This window comes from Pseudophryne corroboree, chromosome 3, assembly GCF_028390025.1.
Source record: "Pseudophryne corroboree isolate aPseCor3 chromosome 3, aPseCor3.hap2, whole genome shotgun sequence".
In the NCBI taxonomy this organism is placed as follows: domain Eukaryota; kingdom Metazoa; phylum Chordata; class Amphibia; order Anura; family Myobatrachidae; genus Pseudophryne; species Pseudophryne corroboree.
The window spans coordinates 185,118,848-185,146,768 of record NC_086446.1 but is presented as its reverse complement, the minus strand read 5'-3'; the positions used below and the strand labels follow the sequence as shown (position 1 = coordinate 185,146,768).

General features: G+C 46.5%; 1 protein-coding gene across 14 annotated transcripts in view; it reads left to right on the top strand.

Moving 5' to 3' along the window:
- The window catches only part of KCNMA1 (potassium calcium-activated channel subfamily M alpha 1), a 1,046,495-nt gene that overhangs the window by 768,354 nt on the left and 250,220 nt on the right, over window positions 1-27,921 (top strand). For all 14 annotated transcript variants that reach the window (XM_063958697.1, XM_063958688.1, XM_063958687.1 and 11 more), the window contains exons 11-14: window positions 7,320-7,425; window positions 18,070-18,152; window positions 26,824-26,893; window positions 27,159-27,314. In XM_063958697.1, coding sequence (XP_063814767.1) covers window positions 7,320-7,425; window positions 18,070-18,152; window positions 26,824-26,893; window positions 27,159-27,314 — 415 coding nt within the window. The remainder of the gene's footprint in view (window positions 1-7,319; window positions 7,426-18,069; window positions 18,153-26,823; window positions 26,894-27,158; window positions 27,315-27,921) is intronic.

Here is a 27,921-nt window from a genome sequence, read left to right as displayed (position 1 = left end):
TCCTCAAAGTAGGAAATTTTGGGAGGAACTCCCTGGGGTGGATGTCTCAGTCTCTTGCCGGTCTAAGAAGGCGGTGCTGCCTGCCCCGGGCTCCTTTACTATGAAGGATCCTGGGGATTGAGAGATAGAGACTACCATAAAATCTATATACACTGCAGCCGGCCTTTGCGAGTTGCTGGATAACCCATGCCATTCATTCTTGGGCCACGCAAATTCAGGGGGCCTCTCAAGGGATATGCCCTTAGTTACCATGGTAACTCTCCTGAAGTACATTCAGGACACTACCTGTGAGTGGGGAACATTAATGCTCAGACTACTGCCATGGCGGTGTCGGCGCACAGGGCCTTGTGGTTGGGTCACTGGATTGCGGACGCAGAATCCAAACGTAATGTGGAATCCCTCCCCTTTTCTGGGGAATGGCTTTTTGGGGTTGAACTGGATGCATGGATTTCCAAAGTTACTGCTGGGAAATCCACCTTTCTCCCCTCTGGGGCCCCGCCGGCGAGATGCTCCTATTCGGGACCATCTGTCCAGTCCTTTCGGTCTCGCACATTTCGATCGAAGGTCAGAGGTGCATCCAATGCGACTAGAGGCACTAGAGGTAAGAAAACCTGTAAGTACCAGTTCTCAGGAAAACCTGCAAGTACCAGTTCTCAGGAACTGTCCACCAGTTCTGCTTCCACTAAGGCCACAGCATGATGGTGCCCACCCACCCCGAGGGGACCTCGAGGTGGGAGCCCGACTGCGTCACTTCAGCCGCGTCTGGGAGACCTCCTGCCAGGATGCCTGGGTCAGGGAGCTCGTTTCTCAAACTGGAGTTCGACAGTAATTTCCCCCCCCCCCCCCCCCCCAACGATTTTTCAAATCAAGCTTACCAGCTTTGGAGGATATGCAAGTTACGTTGCAACAGGCTATCCGAAAGTTGGTCCAGTTCCACGTCATTGTTCCAGTTTCACTACCGCAATGCAGCAAGCGGTTTTAGTCACACCTGTTTGTGGTGCCGAAGCCAGACAGTTCAGTCAGACCCATTCTGAATCTGAAATCCTTTATTCCGTATTTGAGGGTGTTCAAATTCAAGATGGAATCCCAGCAAACAGTGGTTGCATTCCTGGAAGAACAGGAATTTATGGTCTCCTTGGATATCAAGGATGCCTATCTCTATATTCCGATTTGGTCTCCTTATCAGGCATACCTGCAGTTTGCCCTGCTGGATGATCACTTCCAATTCCAGGCTTTGCCCTTCGGCCTGTCAACAGCCCCGATGGTATTCATGAAGGTGATGGCAGAGATGATGCTTCTACTCCGGGTCCAGGGGATCAATGTGGTCCTTTATCTGGACGATCTTCTGATAATGGCAAAATCCAGGGAGCTTTTGTTGCTCCATATCGACCGCACCATGCGTCTTCTGTCCGACCATGGGTGGATCCTCAACTTACAGAAGTCCCACCTGGAGCCAACTCAGAGGCTCTTGTTCCAGGGGTTGTTGCTGGATACAGTGGCCCAGAAGTTGTTTCTACCAGAGGACAAGGCGAAAACACTTCAGGAGATGGTCCGCATGGTGCTCCAACCTACTCGAGTGTCCGTATATCTCTGCATAAGATTGTTGTGAAAGATGGTTGCCTCATACAAGGCAATATAGTATGGGAGGTTCCATGCCAGAACGTTTCAGTTGGATCCCCTGAGCAAGTGGTCAGGATCGCATCTCCAGATGCACAGGATGATTCAGCTATCACCCCAGGTCAGGATTTCCCTCTTGTGGTGACTACAGTCCTCCAGTCTCCTGCAGGGCAGGAGTTTCGGGATTCAGGATTGGACCCTCCTCATGACGGATGCAAGTCTGAGAGGATGGGGCGCTGTCACCCAAGGGACGCAGTTCCAGGGCAGGTGGTCAGCCCACGAAAGCCTTCTTCCAGTCAACATTCTGGAACTTCGGGCAATCTACAATACTCAACTTCAAGCTTCTCCTCTACTCAGGGATCACGCGATCCAGGTACAGTCGGACAACGCCACGGCAGTGACATATATCAATCAACAAGGAGGGACAAAAAGCAGAGGCTGCATGCAAGAGGTGTCAAAGATACTCCTCTGGGCGGAAAGAAATGCAAGAGCAATGTCAGCAATTTTCATTCCGGGTGTGGACAACTGGGAGGCGGACTTCCTGAGTCATCACGATCTCCACCCGGGGGAGAGGGGGGGCTCAACCATCTGGTGTTCCAGCAGATCATCGACCGGTGGGGTTGCCCACAAACAGACATGATGGCTTCTCGTCTCAGCAAGAAACTTCCCTAGTATTACTCGCGGACCAGGGACCCTCAGGTGAGGGCAGTGGACGCACTGGCGTTGCCTTAGTCGTACTGGCTGGTCTACCTGTTTCCTCCAATCCCATTGCTCCCAAGAGTGCTAAAGCGAATCAGGAATCAAGGTGTCCAAGCAGTTCTAATTGCCCCGGATTGGCCTCGGAGGGCGTGGTACGTGGATCTTCTGGACATGTCTGTCCAAGACCCTTGGCCTCTACCACTCAGAAGAGATCTTCATCAAGGACCGTTCGTCTATTCGGACATATGGCGACTTTGTTTGATGGCATGGAGGTTGAGCGGAACATGCTAGCTCACAAGGGCCTTTCCAAGAAGGTTATTGCAACCATGGTTCAGGCCAGGAAACCTGTGACGTCAAAACACTATCATCATATCTGGATGAGATATGTCTCTTGGTGCGAGGAATGCACGTATCCACCTGCAGAGTTTCACTTGGGACATTTCCTATGTTTCCTGCAGGCTGGTGTGGATAAGGGCTTACGTCTGAGTTCCATTAAGGCCCAGATTTCAGCTCTCTCCATTTTCTTTCAGAAGTAATTGGCAGTGTTGCCAGAAGTTCAGACCTTCTTGCAAGGGGTACACCACATGCAACCTCCCTTTGTGCAGCCTACGGCACCCTGGGATTTGGATGTAGTGTTGAAATTTGACGGTAGAAGACAAGTACCTCACGTGGAAGATGGTGATGTTACTGGCCCTGGCTTCTGCTCTATGTTTTTCAGAATTTGGGGCCTTATCGTGTAAAGGTCCGTGCTTGGTCTTTTACAAGGACAGAGCAGAGCTCCGGACTAGACAGCAGTTCCTGCCGAAGGTTGTCTCTGCGTTTCATCTGAATCAACCTATTGTGGTTACTCCAGTTCTGACGCTTCTGCTCCTCCGGATGCATTGGATGCTGTGCGTGCCTTGAAGATCTATGTAAAGCGTACAGCTCGGGTCAGAAAGATGGATTCCTTGTTCGTGTTCTATGATGTGCAGAAGAAGGGTTGCCCTACTTCAAAGCAGTCCATTGCTCATTGGATTAGGCTTACTATCCAACAGGCCTATGTGTCGGCAGCTTTACCTGTTCCTAAGTCTCAAAAGGCCCATTCTACTAGATCAGTGGACTCTTCCAGGGCGGCTGCCCGTAGAGTCTCGGCATTGCAACTATGCTGAGCTGCTACCTGGTCGGGGAAGAACACTTTTATGAAGTTCTACAAATTTGATACCCTGGCCAAAGAGGATACCCAGTGTGGGCAGGCGGTGCTGCAGCAGTCTCTGCACGTTCCCGCCCGTTCTGGAAGCTTTGGAACCTCCCCATCATACTAATTTCCTCCAATATACCTTATGGATGCTAGAGAAAATAGGATTTTAATACCTACCGGTAAATCCTTTTTTTGTAGTCTATAAGGGATATTGGGCGCCCGCCTCAGTGCGTAGACTTTTCTGCAGGTTATTGTTCTATAGTTACCTGTCCAGCTGTTGCTGTTGTTGTTACCAGCTGTTGCTGGTTGTTGTATGTTAGTGGTGTGCTGGTGTGTAAATCTCACCATCTTTTCTGTTATCATGTTCCTTCTCTCATATATGTCCTTTCTCCTTCGGGCACGTTTTTACCTATAACTGCCTGTGGGAGGGGGCATAGAGGGGAGGAGCCAGCACACCCAGTTGAAGAAATGTAAAGTGCACTGGCTCCTTTGGACCCGGTCTATACCCCATCGTACTAGTTTCCTCCAATATCCCTTATGGACTGCGAGAAAAGGATTTACCGGTAGGTATTAAAATCCTATTTATTACAATGTAGCCAGTAAGCAAAAATTTCAGTACCTTGCAAAAAGATCATTTTAAATGTTGATGGACTACAGATCATACTTACACATAATTTACAGTCATTATTATTATCATTATTATTATTATTATAATACAACAGACTATATAGGTTTTTGTAAATATGCTAAATCTAACAGATTTAACCAGCTTCACAGAATTATCATTCTGTCTGTTTGCTGGCATTTGGGAGCAAATGGCTATTGTCATTTACTCCCATATGTTACCAGATTTTTGTTCAAACTAGCCAACTAGTTGGATGGTTTGAAAGATAATCTTTATATGTGCTGCTGGTTTAAAGGTGCACATACTCTGGGCGTTTTTGCACAGCGTGTATGCACAGCGATGATCGCTGCATACACACTGAGCGCTTTTTCCCCTGCCCAGCGATGTCAGCGGGGGTGAGCGGCTTTCCACAGCAGGACGCTATGGAAAGTCGCTCACCCCGCCGTTCATCTACTGGTGATACCAGTAGATGACCGCGGCCGCCAGCGATGAAGTGGGAGCGTACATCAGCGCTCATCGCTTGTGCATACACACTGGGCGGCTTTGAGCTGAAAGCAGCTCAACACATCAAAAGTGACCTGCTCTCAGCTCAAAATTGCCCAGTGTGTATGGGCCTTAAAAGTCTGTGTTGTGTGAACTTTCCACTGCTTGATTATGAGACAAAACTCCCTTAACTTATAGAGTATTTAAGCACTGATATGTTTCCACTGTCGGACTGGGGCATGAAGGGCCCACCGGGAAAAATTGGTGGTAGGGGCCCATGCTTAGAGGCTTGACTAACCATTAGTGATTGGTTTGGGCCCCTTGATAAATATATTTAGTCAATACTGCTAGTGCATGCATGATATTGTACCAGACTAATAACAGCAATGTTTTGTAGAAAAGTGCAGTATAATGTAACATATGCATGATTTTATAATCAAATAAATGTGACAATCTTTTTGGTGGTGTACGGGCAGTGATCAGTGCTAAGGTAATTCTGCAAACTGCATAGTTAGGGGGGAATTCAATTGTGCCCGTTAATTTTTTGCACACAAAAAAATTTAGCTTTTACCGCAATTTTTGCCTGATGGTCATTATCAGGCAATTGAATTGTAACCCTTTTTGTTCACATGAAAACAGGTCAGTTAACATTTATTTTATTTTTTACCTTCCTCTGGACAGATGAAAAAAAATCCCTAATAGTCCTGGCTTTTGGGGCTAATTGAATAGACCCCGGGGGATCATTTAGCCACAGTAATTTACCACGACTAATTGAATTCCCCCCTTAGTTGTTTACTTTCTTCAAAGAAAAATGTCACCAAAAATCTTAAAATTAACAATGGAAAAATAGGCTGCTTATATTCCTTTTCATGTTGCCATTTGCTGTTCTGTCAGATCACGATCAATAATAAATGTAACAGTCCCTCATTGATTGGTCTTATCTTTTAAAATACTGCTGACAAATAACTGCAGTAGCTGACTATAAAAAGTCTTTCTGTTGGAACTTGTGTTCTACTAATGGGCCTAATTCTGAGTTGATCGCAGCAGCAATTTTGTTAGCAGTTGGGCAAAACCATGGCCCTCATTCTGAGTTGTTCGCTCATTCTTTTCCTTCGCATCGGTGCGATTTTCCGCTAACTGCGCATGTGCAATGTTCGCACTGCGGCTGCGCCAAGTAAATTTGCTAAGAAGTTTGGTATTTTACTCACGGCATTACGAGGTTTTTTCTTCGTTCTGGTGATCGTAGTGTGATTGACAGGAAGTGGGTGTTTCTGGGCGGAAACTGGCCGTTTTATGGGAGTGTGTGAAAAAGCGCTGCCGTTTCTGGGAAAAACGTGGGAGTGGCTGGAGAAACGGGGGAGTGTCTGGGCGAACGCTGGGTGTGTTTGTGACGTCAAACCAGGAACGACAAGCACTGAACTGATCGCACTGGAAGAGTAAGTCTGGAGCTACTCAGAAACTGCAAAGAAAAATCTTTTCGCAATATTGCGAATACTTCGTTCGCAATTCTGCTAAGCTAAGATTCACTCCCAGAGGGCGGCGGCTTAGCGTGTGCACTGCTGCGAAAAGCGGCTAGCGAGCGAACAACTCGGAATGAGGGCCCATGTGCACTGCAGGAGGGGCAGATATAACATGTGCAGAGAGAGTTAGATTTGGGTGGGGTGTGTTCAAACTGAAATCTAAATTGCAGTGTAGAAATAAAGCAGACAGTATTTACCCTGCACAGAAACAAATGAACTCACCCAAATCTCTCTCTCTCTGCAAATGTTGTATCTGGCCCCCCTGTAGTGCACATGGGCCCTCATTCTGAGTTGTTCGCTCGTTGCCGAGTTTCGCTATATTGCGATTAGTCGCTTACTGCGCATGCGCAAGTGTCGCAGAGCACATGCGCTTAGTTATTTTACTCAAAAGTTAGGTATTTTACTCACGGCATAACGAGGATTTTTCATCGTTCTGGTGATCGGAGTGTGATTGACAGGAAGTGGGTGTTTTTGGGCGGAAACTGGCCGTTTTATGGGTGTGTGCGGAAAAACGCTGCCGTTTCTGGGAAAAACGCGGGAGTGGCTGAAGAAACGGGGGTGTGTCTGGGCGAACGCTGGGTGTGTTTGTGACGTCAAACCAGGAACGAAACTGACTGAACTGATCGCAGTGGCAGAGTAAGTCCCGAGCTACTCAGAAACTGCAAAGAAATTTTTATTCGCAATTATGCAAATCTTTCGTTCGCAATTCTGCTATGCTAAGATTCACTCCCAGTAGGCGGCGGCTTAGCGTGAGCAATGGTGCTAAAAGCAGCTAGCGAGCGAACAACTCGGAATGAGGGCCCTGGTTTTACCCAACTGCTAACAAACTTGCTGCTGCGATCAACTCAGAATTACCCCCAATATCTTGCTAAAATAGTGAAGCTTATGAATAACAGGGTGCCAGAAAGGAAAAGACCCTAAACATCTGAAATGGTTAAACAATGAATGCTTAAGATTATACCTACATCCTAATGTTGGCTTCTGAGAAAGGGACAAACAGTTGCAGGGTGTGAATTGTATCAGCTTGGCTCCACCTCCACAGTGTAATACTGTAATTCACTGCGTTATGCTGCAGGGGGCAGGCTATGATGTTGCTATTCAGTGAGAAACTTGAAAGGGGCTATAGCATAGCACCATGACAGTATTATTATTGAATGTCAATTATTTATTTATGAATGTTTATTTTGTTTCTCTGTAGTATTTCCCCTAACTTGGAGCTAGAAGCTCTCTTCAAGAGGCACTTTACTCAGGTAGAATTTTACCAGGGATCCGTCCTGAACCCCCATGACCTGGCAAGAGTTAAGGTAACAGAATATATCTATTTTAGTATTACACCAGGCAGGGGTGGATTGGGATGGAAAACTGGCCCAGGAAATTTATGGAAGCAGCCCTAAAAGGAGTGTGGTCTAATGAGGGGTTGGGGTCTGTTGAGGGGGCAGGAACGCTCCTCGTAGGACCTGATTGTACCCAGTTATGGCCTTCCTTAAGTCTTTTGCTGCAGTTGTGTCTGAGACCAAAGGCGGATTGGGAACTAAAAGTGGTCCTGTAAATTGTTTTAGAAGTGTCCAGACATGGGCTGCACAAGAGGTATAACATACCGTGTAGCAATGTCAGCCTACCAGGAATCTTCTTGGGAAGCCCTATGGCCAATCCGCCCGTGTAACCATTCATAAATTATGTTTTCACAGTGTATTACTGGATTGTAAATTATCATCATCCAAAATTCTTGTGCACTCTAATCACTAGCTGTTACAGTAACCGTAAAAAAAAAAAAGTGTAATATAGGAAACATATATATATATATATATATATATATATGCAAAGCTCTAAATATTTTCCATTTTGTTTGAAGTTTGGGTTACATCGGTATCTTAGGAGGGGGTTTTCTAAAAAGTATCAATTCAGTATCGTATTGTTTTCTGTGAAAAAGATGTCTGTACTCTCCCGCACTTATATATTGAAACTAGATTTATAGTAACTCTTATAGGCCCAGATTTATCTAGCCTTGGAAAGTGATAAATTGCACAGTGATAAAGTACCAAACAACCAGCGCCTAACTGTCATGTTACAGGTTCTCTCCCAAAAATGACAGGAGCTGATTGGTTGGTACTTTATCGCAGTGCAATTTATCACTCCCTAAGGCTTGATAAATCTGCGCCATACTCTGGACAAGACTTAAGACAAGGGATTGGGGTTTTGCCATTAATGGGAATGATCTCATGGTTATCTGCCATCAGTGGCACAGAGGCAGTGATGTTTTTATTTATTTTTCCTTGATACAGGGGCATGGAACATTTCGAACCACCTCACTGTTTTGCAGTTTTGCCCTGCCCCCTAACTTAATTGGCCAGCTGGCTGCTATGTCATAGAGCAAGGATGTCCATTGATGGGTCAAAACCATCAATGGTTTCCTGACAATGGTATGATGGGTTGGAGACCATTGATAGTTGACCCTCCTTTGGACTTCCCTACAACGGATGGCTATTGGTAAGGCACCATTGCAGGAGTACAGCCGTTGCAACATGCCTTGTGATCATCATCTGTAAACCATTCAGTGGTTTACATGTGCAGTGATGCCTAGAGAGGGGGAACAGATACTACTTACCCATGCCAAATGGAGTGGCCTGGCAAGGGGCCGGGTCTACAATCACCCTCACTGCTCTATACACTGCTGCTGACTGCGCCTGTGTAGTAGGGCAGTGGAGCGCACATTGGTCAATGGGAGAGAGGAGACTGCAGCTGTAGCAGTCCCCTCTCTCACTGCCCAATGCACCGCTCGGCTGCGCTGCTATGCATGTACGGCCAGCGGTAGATGGCAGAAAGGAAGGGTGTCCCCTGCAGCCACCTCTTGCTCCCCTGAAGCCAGACCCCTTCCCCCCTGCCCAGCTGAGCTTCACATACAAGTTTATTCAGTTTTTTGAAGGGAGGCATGCCTGTGCTTTGCTGGATTTTAGTCACTAATCCAGTGGTTCCCAAACTGTGTGCCGTGGCACCCTGGGGTGCCGCGGGACACTTGCAGGGGTGCCTCAGGTTGGTTGTCAAGGACCAATTCAAACTATTTATTGTCAATTTAATAGGCAAAACCAGTGCTGGTGGCTGCCAATTATAAAATATGTGGACATACAGAAGCAAATCTTGTCCCTTTACTTAATCTAATATTTTTTTCTAAATTTCTCAATAAGAAACTTGTGGCCTAGGGGTGCCGTGAAACAAAAATCTGACACTCCAGGGTGCCGTGACTCACAAAAGTTTGGGAACCACTGCACTAATCCATAAATGTCCTAATTCATGTTTGTACGCACGTGCCTAAGCAGCTGCAGTTATTCAGGCTACGGACTTGCTAATTATCCCAAGTGAAGCTGCTACCGGAACCAACGGAAAGTCCTCAGCAACTGCGTACACATACGCAGCATCAACGCAGTAATGCCGAACATCAACTCCAATGGTCCCGCAAAGTGATCACTGAAGTAGCAACGCTAACACCATGTTTCTCTATGTACATAATTGCAGCTGAAGGCAGATACAGGTCCCATAAATGGCCATGATACACCTGCGTTTTTCACACCAATCCCTGTTCACTGCCCCAAATGGTCCCTTTCTGTCAATCACTGTGTGTTTAAATTCTCACTGCGAGCTACATCACATAGGTACCTTGATGCGATCATGGTACACGCGCAGTTTGCCGATAATCACTCAGTTGTGTAAACATCAGCATTGCATACAAACATGAATTATGCCCAGAAAAACAAAAAGATGGTCTATTTATCGTTAAGTGATGGTAGTTAAGATTTTCTATCACGGTTTATCTCAGTGATAGAAAATCTTACAGTACATTCAACAGCACCGACACTGTGTGAGTTATTGCACTGAGTTATTGCACTGTAAATAAACAAATCTCAGTGCTAGAGCATTACACCCCAATTTTAGTGACTGATAAAAGACACCCCACTATATTAGAAAGGGGGATAACGTACATAATGGTATTATATTGACAGACCTATAATACTACCAGCAAGACATTACAGATAAGGAAGGCACCAGCTGTTGATTATCTAGTAATGACCGTATACAGTAGTGTCTATAATAATATGACAGTGGATTTAGAGTTTCCATAACTCTATAGATGGGATGGGCATAACTGTTCAGTTCATTCAAAATGCAATGATTAATAAATGACACAACATTATACCACAGACCATATACATACTGCGTCATACCCACACTAGTTCCCATTGCCACATACTGTACAATGCTTGCATCATATCAGTACCTGGGATATCAGTTGAATAGTTTAGAACTCAGGAATGGCTAGGAAATTATCCAGGTACTACAAATGGAGAATATAATATCCGGGAACTGAGGACCATAAATAGGGGTCCAACATTGTGAAGCATACTCTATTTGATATATATATCAGAAAAATAGGTGGCATACATACCAGCATTTTTTCACTTGGCTACGGGACAGCTCTTCCGATATAGATCTGTCCCAGCAAAGAATTGACTTCTAGGTGTATGACCCTTTAGGACCAAGCACATGATAAGCCGGAAATTGCTGCATGTGGCCACATCGCAGCCCCATAGAATCCACGGTATCTGGTTTAAAGGTCGACACTGTCTAGGTCGACAACTATTGGTCGACAGTAAATAGGTCGACAGGGACTCTAGGTTGACATGACAAAAGGTCGACATGGGATTTTTTTTTTAAACTTAATTTTTGAACTTTTTTATACTTTACGATCCACGTGGACTACAATTGGGAACGGTAACCTGTGTCGAGCGCAGCGAGGCACCTTGCCTGAATCTCGCTCGCCATGCGAGGGGACACGGTGCACTAATTGGGGATCCCGGTCACTGTACGGAGAATACGACACCAAAAAAAGTGAAAAAACTCATGTCGACCTAGTACATGTCGACCTAGAGTCCCTGTCTACGTAGAAACCAATAGTGGTCGGCCTAGACACTGTCAACCTAAGTGTGGTGGACCTTGCATACCACACCCAGAATCCGCTGTGCCGTGGGTCTGCAGCAGATATCATCGATGTCGTTATGAACCTTTGCAATACATATGGGGATCATAATTTATGTGGGTTGTGGGCCCACAGCAGAGCAAGACAAGGTGCAGGCTGGCTTGCTGTGGAAAATCGATCACTGCCTTGGAAGCATCCACTTAGTGGGTTAAAGATGATTCAAATGTAAGAAAGTAGGGCAATGTTTGTGAATCTGCTTATAAGGCTTTATTTAGGGCATTTTATTTTTTTTCATTTGCCAATAGCTCTATGTATACAGTTGAATGTTGCTTTTGAGTTAGATTTCCCTTGTGAAACAATGTCAGCGGTGGTTGGGTGTGGTATGCAAGGTCGACCACACTTATGTCGACCTTGTCTAGGTCGACCACTATTGGTCGACATGTACTAGGTCGACATGACTTTTTGCACTTTTTTGGTGTCGTTTTCTCGCTTTGCTCGCCATGCTTCGGGCAAGGTGCCTCACTCCATGGTTTCTACATAGACAGGGACTCTAGGTCGACATGTACTAGTTCGACATGACAGGAGGTCGACATGAGTTTTTTCACTTTTTTTGGTGTCGTTTTCTCCGTACAGTGACTGGGATCCCCAATTAGTGCACCGCGTCCCCTCGCATGGCGAGTGAGCTTCGGGCAAGGTGCCTCGCTGCGCTCAGCACAGGTTACCGTTCCCAATTGTAGTGCACGTGGATCATAAAGTATGAAAAAGTAAAACATTTTTCTCTAACGTCCTAGTGGATGCTGGGGACTCCGTCAGGACCATAGGGAACAGCGGCTCCGCAGGAGACAGGGCACAAAAGCAAGCTTTTAGGATCACATGGTGTGTACTGGCTCCTCCCCCCATGACCCTCTTCCAAGCCTCAGTTAGGTTTTTGTGCCCGGCCGAGAAGGGTGCAATCTAGGTGGCTCTCTTAAAGAGTTGCTTAGAAAAAGTTTTTAGGTTCTTTATTTTCAGTGAGTCCTGCTGGCAACAGGCTCACTGCATCGAGGGACTTAGGGGAGAGATTTTCAACTCACCTGCGTGCAGGATGGATTGGATTCTTAGGCTACTGGACATAGCTCCAGAGGGAGTCGGAACACAGGGCTCGCCCTGGGGTTCGTCCCGGAGCCGCGCCGCCGACCCCCCTTGCAGATGCTGAAGATGAAGAGGTCCGGAACCAGGCGGCAGAAGACTCTCAGTCTTCATCAGGTAGCGCACAGCACTGCAGCTGTGCGCCATTGTTGTCAGCACACTTCACACAGCGGTCACGGAGGGTGCAGGGCGCTGGGGGGGGGCGCCCTGGGCAGCAATGTATAATACCTGTATGGCGAAAAATACATCACATATAGCCCTTGAGGCTATATGGATGTATTTAACCCCTGCCAGATATCTAAAACTCCGGAGAAGAAGCCCGCCGAAAAGGGGGCGGGGCCTATTCTCCTCAGCACACAGCGCCATTTTCCCTCACAGAAAGGCTGGTGGGAAGGCTCCCATGATCTCCCCTGCACTGCACTACAGAAACAGGGTTAAAACAGAGAGGGGGGGCACTGATTTGGCGATATGTATATATATTAAAATGCTATAAAAGGAACACTTATATAAAGGTTGTCCCTGGATAATTATAGCGTTTTGGTGTGTGCTGGCAAACTCTCCCTCTGTCTCCCCAAAGGGCTAGTGGGTCCTGTCCTCTATCAGGGCATTCCCTATGTGTGTGCTGTATGTCGGTACGTGTGTGTCGACATGTATGAGGAAAATATTGGTGAGGAGGCGGAGCAAATTGCCTGTAATGGTGATGTCACTCTCTAGGGAGTCGACACCGGAATGGATGGCTTATTTATGGAAATTACGTGACAATGTCAACACGCTGCAAGCCGGTTGACGACATGAGAGGGCCGGCGAACAAATTAGTATCTGTCCAGGCGTCTCAAACACCGTCAGGGGCTGTAAAATGCCCATTTACCTCAGTCGGTCGACACAGACCCAGACACGGACACTGATTTCAGTGTCGACGGTGAAGAAACAAACGTATTTTCTTTTAGGGCCACACGTTAAGGGCAATGAAGGAGGTGTTACATATTTCTGATACGCCAAGTACCACAAAAAAGTGTATTATGTGTGAGGTGAAAAAACTACCTGTAGTTTTTCCTGAATCAGATAAATTAAATGAAGTGTGTGATGATGCGTGGGTTTCCCCCGATAGAAAATTATTGGCGGTATACCCTTTCCCGCCAGAAGTTAAGGCGCGGTGGGAAACACCCCTCAGGGTGGATAAGGCGCTCACACGCTTATCAGAACAAGTGGCGGTACCATCTACGGATAGGGCCGTACTTAAGGAGCCAGCTGATAGGAGGCTGAAAAATATCCTAAAAAGTATACACACACATGCTGGTGTTATACTGCGACCAGCGATCGCCTCAGCCTGGATGTGCAGAGCTGAGGTGGCTTGGTCGGATTCCCTGACTAAAAATATTGATACCTTTGACAGGGACAGTATTTTATTGACTATAGAGCATTTAAAGGATGCATTTCTATATATGCGAGATGCGCAGAGGGATATTTGCACTCTGGCATCAAGAGTAAATGCGATGTCCATATCTACAAGAAGATGTTTATGGACACGACAGTGGTCAGGTGATGCAGATTCCAAACGGCACAAAGATGTATTGCCGTATAAAGGGGAGGAGTTATTTGGGGTCGGTCCATGGGACCTGGTGGCCAGGGCAACTGCTGGAAAATCCACCGTTTTTTACCCTAAGTCACATCTCTGCAGAAAAAGACACCGTCTTTTCAGCCTCAGTCCTTTCGTCCCTATAAGAGTCATATCTGCCCAGGGATAGAGGAAAGGGAAGAAGACTGCAGCAGGCAGCCCATTCCCAGGAACAGAAGCCCTCCACCGCTTCTACCAAGTTCTCAGCATGACGCTGGGACCGTACTGGACCCCTGGATCCTACAAGTAGTATCCAAGGGGTACAGATTGGAATGTCGAGAGGTTTCCCCCCTCGCAGGTTCCTGTAGTCTGCTGTACCAATGTCTCCCTCCGACAGGGAGGCAGTATTGAAAACAATTCACAAGCTGTATTCCCAGCAGGTGATAATAAAATTACCCCTCCGACAACAAGGAAAGGGGTATTACTCCACACTATATGGTGGTACTGAAGGCTAGGTGAGACCTATTCTAAATCTGAAAAATTTGAACACTTGCAAGGGTTCAAATCCAGATGGAGTCACTCAGAGCAGTGATAGCAAAGAACAAGGGGACTATATGGTGTCCCGGGACATCAGGGATGCTTACCTCCATGTCCCAAAATTTGCCTTTTCTCACCAAGGGTACCTCAGGTTCGTGGTACAGAACTGTCACTATCAGTTTCAAGACGATGCCGTTGGATTGTCCAAGGCACCCCGGGTCCTTACCAAGGTAATGACCGAAAGGAGGATTCGTCTTCAAAGAAAATGGACGACCTCCTGATAAGAACAAGGTCCAGAGAACAGTTGGAGGTCGGAGTAGCACTATCTCAAGTAGTTCTACGACAGCACGGGTGGATTCTAAATATTCCAAAACCGCAGTTGTTCCGACGACACGTCTGCTGGTCCTAGGGATGATTCTGGACACAGTCCAGGAAAAGGTGTTTCTCCCAGAGGAGAAAGCCAGGGAGTTATCCGAGCTAATCGGGATCCTCCTAAAACCAGGAAAAGTGTCAGTACATCATTGCACAAGAGTCCTGGTAAAAATGGTGGCTTATTACGAAGCGCTTCCATTCGGCAGATTTCACGCAAGAACTCTTCAGTGGGATCTGCTGGACAAATGGTCCGGATCGCATCTTCAGATGCATCAGCGGATAACCCTATATCCAAGGACAAGGGTGTCTCTCCTGTGGTGATTACAGAGTGCTCATCTTCTAGAGGGCCGCAGATTCGGCATTCAGGATTGGATGCTGGTGACCACGGAGGCCAGCCTGAGAGGCTGGGGAGCAGTCACACAAGGAGTGTGATCAAGTCTGGAGAATTCTCTCCACATAAATATACTGGAGCTAAGAGCAAATTTATAATGCTCTAAGCTTAGCAAGACCTCTGCTTCAAGGTCAGCCGGTATTGATCCAGTGGGATAACATCACGGCAGTCGCCCACGTAAACAGAAAGGGCGGCACAAGAAGCAGGAGGGCAGTGGCAAAACTGCAAGGATTTTTCGCTAGGCGGAAAATCATGTGATAGCACTGTCAGCAGTGTTCATTCCGGGAGTGGACGACTGGGAAGCAGACTTCCTCAGCAGGCACGACCTCCACCCGGGAGAGTGGGAACTTCATCGGGAAGTTTTCCGCATGATTGTGAACCGTTGGGAAAGACCAAAGGTGGACATGATGGCGTCCCGCCCGAACAAAAAATGGGACAGGTATTACGCCAGGTCACGAGACCTTCAGGCGATAGCTGTGGACGTCCTGGTAACACCGTGGGTGTAACAGTCGGTGTATGTGTTCCCTCCTCTGCTTCTCATAACCAAGGTATTGAGAATTATAAGACATAGAGGAGTAAGAACTATACTCGTGGCTCCGGATTGGCCAAGAGGGACTTGGTAACCGGAACTTCAAGAGATGCTCACAGAGGACTAATGGCCTCGGGAGCTAAGAAGGGATTTGCTTTCAGCAAGTACCATGTCTGTTCCAAGAGGAACCGTGGCATCGGCCTTTAAGAAAGGACCTGCTCCAGCAGGGACCTTGTCTGTTCCAAGACTTACCGCGTCTGCGTTTGACGGCATGGCGGTTTGAACGCCGGATCCTAAGGGAAAAGGCATTCCGGAAGAGGTCATACCTACCCTGGTCAAAGCCAGGAAGGAGGTGACCGCACAACGTTATCACCACATGTGGTAAAAATATGTTGCGTGGGTGAGGCCAGGAAGGCCCCACGAAAAAAATTTCAACTAGGTCGATTTCTGCACTTCCTGCAAACAGGAGTGTCTATGAGCCTCAAATTGGGGTCCATTAAGGTTCAAGTTTCGGCCCTATAGATTTTCTTCCAGAAAGAATTGGCTTCAGTTCCTGAAGTCCAGACGTTTGTCAAGGGAGTATTGCATATACAGCCCTTGTGTGCCTCCAGTGGCACCGTGGGATCTCAACGTAGTGTTGGGATTCCTCAAATCATATTGGTTTGAACCACTCAAATCTGTGGATTTGAAATATCTCACATGGAAAGTGACCATGCTGTTGGCCCTGGCCTCGGCCAGGCGATTGTCAAAATTGGCGGCTTTGTCTTACAAAAGCCCATATTTGATTTTCCATTCGGACAGGGCAGAACTGCGGACTCGTCCCCAGTTTCTTCCTAAGGTGGTGTCAGCGTTTCACCTGAAACAACCTATTGTGGTGCCTGCGGCTACTAGGGACTTGGAGGACTCCAAGTTGCTAGACGTTGTCAGGGCCCTGAAAATATATATATATATATATATATATATATATATATATATAATTCTAGGACGGCTGGAGTCAGAAAGTCTGACTTGCTGTTTATATTGTAGGCACCCAAAAAGCTGGGTGCTCCTGCTTCTAAGCAGACTATTGCTCGTTGGATTTGTAGTACAATTCAGCTTGCACATTCTGTGGCAGGCCTGCCACAGCCAAAATCTGTAAATGCCCATTCCACAAGGAAGGTGGGCTCATCTTGGGCGGCTGCCCGAGGGGTCTCGGCTTTACAACTTTGCCGAGCAGCTACTTGGTCAGGGGCAAACACGTTTGCAAAATTCTAAAAATTTGATACCCTGGCTGAGGAGGACCTGGAGTTCTCTCATTCGGTGCTGCAGAGTCATCCGCACTCTCCCGCCCGTTTGGGAGCTTTGGTATAATCCCCATGGTCCTGACGGAGTCCCCAGCATCCACTAGGACGTTAGAGAAAATAAGATTTTACTTACCGATAAATCTATTTCTCATAGTCCGTAGTGGATGCTGGGCGCCCATCCCAAGTGCGGATTGTCTGCATTACTTGTACATAGTTATTGGTACAAAAAATCGGGTTATTATTGTTGTGAGCCATCTTTTTTAGAGGCTACTTCATTGTTATCATACTGTTAACTGGGTTCAAATCACAAGTTGTACGGTGTGATTGGTGTGGCTGGTATGAGTCTTACCCGGGATTCAAGATCCTTCCTTATTGTGTACGCTCGTCCGGGCACAGTACCTGGCTGAGGCTTGGAGGAGGGTCATGGGGGGAGGAGCCAGTACACACCATGTGATCCTAAAAGCTTGCTTTTGTGCCCTGTCTCCTGCGGAGCCGCTGTTCCCTATGGTCCTGACGGAGTCCCCAGCATCCACTACGGACTATGAGAAATAGATTTATCGGTAAGTAAAATCTTATTTTTTTAAACTCATGTCGACCTTTTGTCATGTCGACCTAGAGTCCCTGTCGACCTAGAAACCATGTCAACCTACTTACTGTCGACCAATAGTGGTCGACCTAGACAGTGTCAACCTAAGTGTGGTCGACCTTGAGACCGGGTACCGCTGTGGTTTGCTACCAATTTTTGTTTAGTACAGGGATGTTTTACCTACATAAAAATTGATTACATCACGCAACATTTATTTAATGCATTGGGTTTTTTATTTCTGGTCACCTGCTGTGTTTGCAGACAGTGTTGCTGATTTTTTGCTTCACACAACTCAATAGTGGTATATTGTTTTAAAGGCAAAAGCGAAAAGTAGAACTGTGTCATATGTAAGGCAAATAAGCACTTGTGTGGTGGCTAAAATGCTAGAAATAAAGCAGTGCATTTAGTGAAGGCTGTAGAAGGACATATAGAAGACAATGACTTAGTTCTCCAAAGAAGTACAAAATCTTTAAGGTGGACTAACTCTTAGTTTCATAGATTTGTAGTTTCTTTGTGAATCTCAATAACTATGTTAAAACAAATAAATGTTTGTTCTGTATTGTTGACGATTAAAAGATTTCCATCTTTTCCCTTTTAGATTGAATCAGCAGATGCCTGTCTAATCCTTGCTAACAAGTACTGTGCTGACCCCGATGCAGAGGATGCATCAAATATAATGAGGTACATATACTACCTGGGGAAATGTCCATCTGCCCATATGTTTAAAGGGGTAGGGGGAGAGTATGCAGCTAATCGCAGCACTGCTCACACATAGACACACGGATAGTATATCCAGGAAGAGCATTTTCTATATTTCATATTTCACTTACGTCCTAGAGGATGCTGGGGACTCCGTAAGGACCATGGGGTATAGACGGGCTCCGCAGGAGATATGGGCACTCTAAAGAACTTTTAGTATGGGTGTGCACTGGCTCCTCCCTCTATGCCCCTCCTCCAGACCTCAGTTAGATTCTGTGCCCAGAGGAGAATGGGTGCTCTACAGGGGAGCTCTAATGAGTTTCTCTGATAAAAGAATTTTGCTAGGTTTTTTATTTTCAGGGAGCACTGCTGGCAACAGGCTCCCTGCATCGTGGGACTGAGGGGAGAGAAGTAGACCTACTTAAATGATAGGCTCTGCTTCTTAGGCTACTGGACACCATTAGCTCCAGAGGGATCGGAACGCAGGTCTCCCCCTGCCGTTCGTCTCAGAGCCGCGCCGCCGTCCTCCTCGCAGAGCTGGAAGATAGAAGCCGGGTGAGTATAACGAAGAAAAAAGACTTCTAAGGCGGCAGAAGACTTCAGATCTTCACTGAGGTAAGCGCGCAGTGGTAACGCTGCGCGCCATTGCTCACACAAGTTACACACACGGCAGGCACTGATGGGCGCAGGGGGGGCGCCCTGGGCAGCAATATATACTTCTATTTTTGGCATGTTAGATACATATGGGCTGCGGTGTCAGTGAATATGTTCATCCCCCGCCATTGATTGTGAATTTGAGCGGGACCGAAGCCCGCCACTAGAGGGGGCGGAGCTTGGTTGCACAGCACTAACCAGCGCCATCTTCTCCACAGTGTGCTGAAGAGAAGCTGTCTCCCCGGACTCTCCCCTGCAGAACGGTGATACAGGGCTGAAAAAGAGCGGGGGGGGGGGGGGGGGGGTGACATTTTGGCGCAGTGAGTGTATTACACGATTGACTTAATATAAAAGCGCTATATCTGGGAATTGTTTCCAGTGTCAGTTGGCGCTGGGTGTGTGCTGGCATACTCTCTCTCTGTCTCTCCAAAGGGCCTTGTTGGGGAACTGTCCCCTTATAGATATATCCCTGGGTGTGTGTGAGGGTGTCGGTACGCGTGTGTCGACATGTCTGAAGCGGAAGGCTCATCCAAGGAGGAGGTGGAGCAGATGATTGTGGTGTCTCCGTCGGCAACGCCGACTCATGATTGGTATGATATGTGGAATATTTTAAATGCTAATGTGACCTTATTACATAAGAGAATGGACAAAGCTGAGTCCAAGGAAACAGCAGGGAGTCAATCCGCGGATGTGGCTGGGTCACAGGGCCCGTCAGGGTCTTAAAAGCGTTCCTTATCACAAATAGTAGACACTGATACCGACACGGATTCTGACTCCAGTGTCGACTACGATGAGGCAAGGTTGCACCCTAAGGTGACCAAAAGTATTCATTATATGATTATGGCAATAAAAGATGTTTTGCAAATTACGGATGACCCCTCTGTTCCTGACACGAGGGTACATATGTTTAAAGGGAAGAAACCTGAGGTAACGTTTCCTCCATCTCATGAACTGAACAAATTATTTGAAAAAGCTTTGGAAACTCCAGACAAAAAACTGCAGATTCCCAAGAGGATCCTTATGGCGTATCCTTTCCCTGCAAAGGACAGGGAATGTTGGGAACCCTCGCCCAGGGTGGACAAGGCATTAACGCGTCTGTCCAAGAAGGTGGCGCTACCGTCTCCTGACACTGCGGCCCTTAAGGATCCTGCGGATCGTAGACAGGAGACTACCTTAAAGTCTATTTATGCACATACAGGGACTTTACTCAGACCGGCAATAGCATCGGCATGGGTCTGTAGCGCTGTTGCAGCATGGACAGATATCTTGTTGGCTGACATGGATACCCTGGACAAGGATACCGTTGTCCTGACTTTGGGCCACATTAAGGACGCAGTCTTGTATATGAGAGACGCTCAAAGAGACGTGGGACTGCTTGGCTCCAGAGCCAACGCCATGGCAGTTTCGGCAAGGCGAGCTCTGTGGACCCGCCAATGGTCGGGTGATGCAGACTCAAAAAAGCATATGGAGGTTTTACCTTACAAGGGTGAAGTTTTGTTTGGGGATGGTCTCGCGGACCTGGGCCCTCATTCCGAGTTGTTCGCTCGCAAGCTTCTTTTAGCACACGCTAAGCCGCCGCCTACTGGGAATGAATCTTAGCATCTTAAAATTGCGAACGAAAGATTCGCAATATTGCGATAAGACATCTCTGTGCAGTTTCTGAGTAGCTCGAGACTTACTCTGCCAGTGCGATCAGTTCAGTGCTTGTCGTTCCTGGTTTGACGTCACAAACACACCCAGCGTTCGCCCAGACACTCCTCCATTTCTCCAGCCACTCCCGCGTTTTTCCCAGAAACGGTAGCGTTTTTTCCCACACGCCCCTAAAACGGCCTGTTTCCGCCCAGAAACACCCACTTCCTGTCAATCACATTACGATCACCAGAACGATGAAAAAACCGTGAGTAATATTCCTAACTGCATAGCAAAATTACTTGGCGCAGTCGCAGTGCGAACATTGCGCATGCGCATTAAGCGGAAAATCGCTGCGATGCGAAGAAAATTACAGAGCGAACAACTCGGAATGACCACCCTGGTTTCCACAGCTACCGCGGGTAAATCTACTTTTTTGCCTTTTGTTCGCCCACAGCAAAAGAAAACCCCACAATATCAGATGCAGTCCTTTCGGTCGCATAAGTCCAGAAGAGGTCGGGGCTCCTCTTTCCTCGCCAGAGGTAAGGGTAGAGGTAAGAGAACACCTGCTTCGGCTAGTTCCCAGGAGCAGAAGTCCTCCCCGGCTTCTGCTAAATCCACCGGATGATGCTGGGGCTCCACGGAGGGAGTCCGCACCGGTGGGGGCACGTCTTCGACTCTTCAGCCAGGTCTGGGTCCTATCAGGCGTGGATCCTCTGGGCGTTGGAAATTGTATCCCAAGGTTAAAAACTGGAGTTCAAAGAGGTGCCCCCTCGCCGATTTCTCAAGTCGGCCTTGCCAACCTCTTCCCCAGAGAGGGAAGTGGTATTAGATGCAATTCAAAAGCTGTGTCAACAGCAAGTAATTGTCAAGGTTCCCCTAGGCCAACAGGGCAAAGGGTACTATTCAACAATGTTTGTGGTCCCGAATCCGGATGGTTCGGTCAGACCATTTTTGAATCTAAAATCACTAAACCTATACTTGAAAAAGTTCAAATTCAAGATGGAATCACTCCGGTCTGTGATATCCAGTCTGGAAGCAGGGTATTTTATGGTGTCGCTGGACGTGAAGGATGGCTACCTTCATGTCCCCATATTTCCTCTTCATCAAGAATACCTGCGTTTCGTGGTACAGGACTGTCATTACCAGTTTCAGACGTTGCCGTTTGGGCTTTCCACGGCCCGAGTATTTTCACCAAGGTAATGGCAGAAATGATGGTGCTCCTGCGCAAGCAGGGTGTCACAATTATCCCGTACTTGGACGATCTCCTGATAAAGGCGAGATCAAGGGATCAATTGCTGAAAAGTGTGTCACTCTCCCTGAGAGTGTTACATCAACACGGTTGGATTCTCAATCTGCCAAAGTCACAGTTGCTTCCAACGACTCGACTATCATTCCTAGGCATGATTCTGGACACGGAACAAAAGAGGGTTTTTCTACCAATAGAAAAAGCCCAGGACATCCAGAACATGGTCAGGGACCTGCTAAAACCAAAAAGAGTGTCTGTTCATCAATGGTCTCGAGTTCTGTGAAAAATGGTGGCAGCCTACGAGGCCATTCCCTTCGGCAGGTTCCATGCGAGGACGTTTCAGTGGGACCTTCTCGACAAATGGTCGGGGTCCCATCTACACCTTCATCGAAAGATAAGCCTGTCCCCCAGGGCCAGGGTGTCTCTCCTGTGGTGGCGGCAGAGTACTCACCTTCTAGAGGGTCGCAGGTTCGGCATTCAAGGCTGGGTTCTGGTGACCACGGACGCGAGCCTCCGAGGATGGGGAGCAGTCACAAAAGGAAGAAATTTTCAGGGGGTATGGTCAAGCCAGGAGGCTTATCTACACATCAACGTACTGGAATTGAGGGCCATATACAACGGCCTATGACAAGCGGAGTATCTTCTTCGCGACCTACCGGTTCTGATCCAATCAGACAACATCATAGCAGTGGCTCATGTAAACCGCCAAGGCGGGACAAGGAGCAGAGTGGCGATGGCGGAAGCCACCAGAATTCTGCGCTGGGCAGAAAATCACGTAAGCATTCTGTCAGCAGTCTTCATACCGGGAGTGGACAACTGGGAAGCAGACTTCCTCAGCAGACACGATCTCCATCCAGGAGAGTGGGGACTTCATCAAGAGGTCTTTGCAGAGATAGCAAGTCTTTGTGGACTTTCTCAAATAGACATGATGGCGTCACGCCTCAACAAAAAGCTTCGGAGGTATTGTGCCAGGTCAAGGGACCCTCAGGCAGTAGCGGTAGACGCCCTAGTGACACCATGGGTGTTTCAGTCGGTCTATGTGTTCCCTCCTCTACCTCTCATCTCAAAAGTGTTGAGAATCATAAGACGAAACAGAGTACAAGCAATACTCGTGGTTCCAGATTGGCCTCGAAGGGCCTGGTATTCGGATCTTCAGGAAATGCTCAAAGAAGATCCGTGGCCTCTGTTACAGCAGGGGCCTTGCATGTTCCAAGACTTACCGCGGTTGCGTTTGACGGCATGGCGGTTGAACACCGAATCCTAGCAGAGAGAGGTTTTCCGGAGGAAGTTATCCTTACTCTGATAAAGGCTAGGAAGGAGGTAACGGCGAAGCATTATCACAGTATCTGGAGGAAGTATGTATCTTGGTGTGAAACCAGGAATGCTCCTACGGAAGGTTTCCATCTGGGCCGTTTTCTCCACTTCCTACAGACGGGAATGGATATGGGCCTAAAATTAGGCTCCATTAAGGTACAGATTTCGGCCCTGTCTATATTTTTTCAAAAGGAATTGGCTTCTCTCCCTGAAGTCCAAATTTTCGTGATTTTTACTTGATTTTTTATGTGGATAAAGCAGAATTGAGGACTCGTCCTCAATTTCTGCCTAAGGTGGTTTCTTCTTTTCATTTGAACCAACCTATTGTGGTGCCTGTGGCTGCGGGTGACTTGGAGGATTCCAAGTCCCTGGAGGTGGTCAGGGCCTTAAAAATCTACGTAGCCAGGACGGCTAGGGTTAGGAAAATAGAGGCTCTGTTTGTCCTGTATGCAGCCAACAAGATTGGCGCGCCTGCTTCTAAACAGACTATTGCTCGCTGGATCTGTAACACGATTCAGCAGGCTCATTCTACGGCTGGATTGCCGGTACCAAATTCGGTAAAGGCCCATTCCACTAGGAAGGTGGGCTCTTCTTGGGCGGCAGCCCGAGGCGTCTCGGCATTGCAGTTGTGCCGAGCTGCTACTTGGTCGGGTTCAAACACTTTTGCAAAATTCTACAAGTTTGATACCCTGGCTGATGAGGACCTCGCATTTGCTCAATCGGTGCTGCAGAGTCATCCGCACTCTCCCGCCCGGTTTGGAGCTTTGGTATAAACCCCATGGTCCTTACGGAGTCCCCAGCATCCTCTAGGACGTAAGACAAAATAAGATTTTAAACCTACTGGTAAATCTTTTTCTCCTAGTCCGTAGAGGATGCTGGGCGCCCGTCCCAGTGCGAACTAAATCTGCAAGACTTGTATATAGTTGTTGCTTACATAAGGGTTATGTTACAGTTGGAATCGGTCTTTGACTGATACTGTTTTTTCGTTCATACTGTTAACTGGTTGCGTATATTCTAAGTTATATGGTATGATTGGTGTGGGCTGGTATGAATCTTGCCCTTGCATTTACAAAATCCTTTCCTCATATTGTCCATCTCCTCCGGGCACAGTTTCTCTAACTGAGGTCTGGAGGAGGGGCATAGAGGGAGGAGCCAGTGCACACCCATACTAAAAGTTCTTTAGAGTGCCCATATCTCCTGCGGAGCCCGTCTATACCCCATGGTCCTTACGGAGTCCCCAGCATCCTCTACGGACTAGGAGAAAAAGATTTACCGGTAGGTTTAAAATCTTATTTTTTATATTTGTGGCTTTTTAGTTTAATGATCGGTTGCACATTCAATGAACATAGATTGGGCAACCACAAATGCTGAGGATGAAACTTGTGGGAGTATTTTCATAAGGCCACCCATACAGGTTTTGACGATTTACATACAATACATGGATTATGTTTTCATTACAGTGTGGCAATACCATTTGTTCTTCCTGTTCATTTGCTTAATGATGTAAAAGATAAGCTTATTACCTGATAAATGAAGTCTCTAATCATAACAGAGTTTTCCTTAGAAGTGCGTTCTGTCTACAGCAGTGTATACAAATTATCCGGGTAGGGATCAGGTGACTGGCAGTTGAGATTCCAGCGGTCAGCATACCGACGCCGGTATCACGGCCGCCAGAATACCAGCAGGGGGGTGAGCGCAACGAAGCTGCGCTCACCACGCCGCAGGCTCGCTGCGCTCGCCACGCTGTGGGCTCCGTGGCTCGCTGCACTTGCCATAGGTTCTATTCCCACTCTATGGGCGACGTAGACACTCACAAGTGGGAATAGGCATGGGGCCCCCAGCCGGCATTTCTGGCGTCATAACTACTGTACATCCCAATTATCCTTCATTCTAAACTTTTAGGTTGCTTGTCTATTCGAGAGGAGTCACCTCTATCATTAAGCTAATGTAACTTAATAAATGGGATTATTTATTCCCTTATGTAAACTGTAAGGCTATTAGATGTCGCTGATAATTTATGTGAACATATAGATCTATGCAGAACCTGCAATTCCAATCTTAGGGTGTGTACACACGGTGAGATATTTTCTTTCGATTTTGACTATATAGTCAAAATCGCAAGAAAAGTTAGTGCAGATCGCATGGTGAAAGTCACCTTGCGATCCCGATTCGATCCCGATGCGCGGTCCCGCCAGGTCGGCATCGCAAGAAAAGATAGACCGTGCAGGCAAGTCAATCGGTGTACTATCTAGTTCATCTCACATGTCAATGACATCTCACATAAGCCAAAATCTCACATAAGCCAAAATCGTAAGCACACATAGTCCATATCTCAAGAAAAGTTAGTCCAAATCTGTGCTATCTGGGCTCCAGGGAGTTCAAGGGAAATCGCAAGTGAAAATCCGGCATAGCAAGCATCTCACCGTGTGTACACACCCTAACTTCGTTGATTTGTAATAATTTAAATCAAATTATTATTAGTATTAGTTTCGCCACAAGGGGTCTGCAGTGTCTCACAGAGTACATTAATAGAAATGGTATGAACAAATGAAGAAAAAAGGGACTTACAGTACAGAACATTGCAGAACATGTATACGATTTATAAACATTGCTGCTGCAACAGCAGTCATAATACCCAAAAGAGCAGCAGGGCGGCCAAACCCAAAGGCTTGGTGATGTTATTGGCAATAGGAAAGAGATGATGGTGTAAGTGAGGGAAGGAAAGAACATGAGGGAAGAGGGACCTGCTCGTTAGAGAGCTTACAATCTTAAGTGGGGACGATGACTGACAAACGGGTAAAACAGAGGGGAAAACAATGAGCAAGGAGCAGAGTGGTGGGTTAGGATGAGATCTGAAAAACTTTGATAAGGAAGTGGGTTTTGAGAGACCGTTTTAAGTTTTGAAGAGAGGTGGAGAGTCTGATAAACAGAGGAAGTAATCATTTGGGAGGAGAGCTGGCATCCGTATGTGGAGCGAAGTGGGTAGGTTGGAGTGTGAAGGGAGATGAGGGGAGGATTGGGTGAGAGTTTATACGTAGTGTGACAGATTGAAGGGGAGAAAAGATAGTCCAGCCTAGAGATGACCAGTGAGTGGATGATGGTCTTAGTTACTCCAGGGTGAGAAAGGGTCTGATCCTTTAGATATTTCTGAGATGGAAATGGTTGGAGTAAGAAAGGTACTTAATGTGAGGTTTTATGGAAAGGGAAGAGTCATGGATATATCTAAGACAGTGTACTTGCAGTCTAGAGGAAATGGTGATGCTGTCAATAGACAATGACATTGAGGGAGGTGTTGTTATTCAGGAGGGTGGGAAGATAATCAATTTGATTTTGGAAATGTTAAGTTTAAGAAAGTGCTAGAACATCCAGGAGGAAATAGCAGATGAAATGTAATAGGCAGTTTTCACTTAAGATCCAACGTCTTTTCTTATAAATTGCTTTTTAGATGGTATCTGGTTCCCTCCTTCCTCATCAAGATGTACCCAAATTATGAGGGACAAATTTAACTGGTGAAGAGTGTTTCATGTGATTACATTGTAAACTGGCATCTTAAAATGCTAAGTCAGTGCCACTGAACATCCCTCTCAGTATGCATTTAAAAATATTGTATATATATTTTTTAAATGTATTAATAAATCTTTATTCAAATACATCTATAGTACTATTGTGATTAATCCTTTTAGAGAATAAAGCTTAGTTCTAATAAAGTTTTTTTTATTTTATTTTTCCTGTGTCTCAATTCATGTATTATAGCACGGTTGGTATAAGATAATGAATTTTACTGTTTGCCCTTTTTCTACGTTTCAGAGTCATCTCAATAAAAAACTATCACCCAAAGATCCGGATTATCACGCAGATGCTTCAGTATCACAACAAGGTGTGATTTTGGTCAAAAATTCTACCTATTGGCCATCTCTAGGTTTGCCAGAGTAAAAAGAGTTTTGTAGGATGTATAGAGAGGAAAATGGTATAATACACACTGAGCAAATCCTTCTCATTGTAACAGTGCTTTCAAGAAAGACTGGTGTGGGATAAATGAGTTCATGGCTTAATTCATGCTGAAAGGTCACCGTCCTCCTGTATGTTGTCCTAAGTCATGTTTTGCCTTTTGCATATTTCATTATTTGGTTATTGTTCTCCAGGCTCATCTACTAAACATCCCTAGCTGGACTTGGAAAGAAGGAGATGATGCCATATGTCTGGCTGAGCTGAAGCTGGGCTTCATTGCACAGAGTTGCCTTGCACAGGGTCTATCCACCATGCTTGCAAATCTCTTCTCCATGCGTTCATTTATAAAGGTATGAGTTTTCTCTTTCATAATTCCGAGAGTAGCTACAATAAAATCCTGAACAGTTTTTTTTTGTTTTGTTTTTAAATAGTTGGATTTTGGTTCATTAGCAAGAGTTTATCATACAGTAGTTGTTTACTTTGTGGGACTACCCTCTGGGAGATCCTGTACAGGGAGGTCCCACGGCAGCTGTGATGGGGAATAGTGCTGTGAATCATGTAAACATGGCCACTATTTGCATCATTTTGCAATGGGAAACAATTTCACAATGAACCATATACTTACGGCCCTGTCTACTTTACTGCATTTGTGGAGATGATGTGGGAACATTGTTTACTTCCCTGGGAGAACTCGCCAAAATTTGTGAGTCTCCCAGGCAATCCAGTAGAATAGGCAAGTGTGGTCTTTATCCGTTGAAGGATAAAATTAAGTTTAAGTAACTAGTGCAAATTGAGATGCATATGGGACTTTATAATTTTAAAGCAGGGGTTCTCCACTCCAGTCCTCAAGTACCACCAACAGGTCATACAGTATTTTGTGGGTCTCTTTAATCATGCACAGGTGAGGTCAGACATTATCCCACCTGCTTCTACAGACATAAATCCTCAGAACATGAC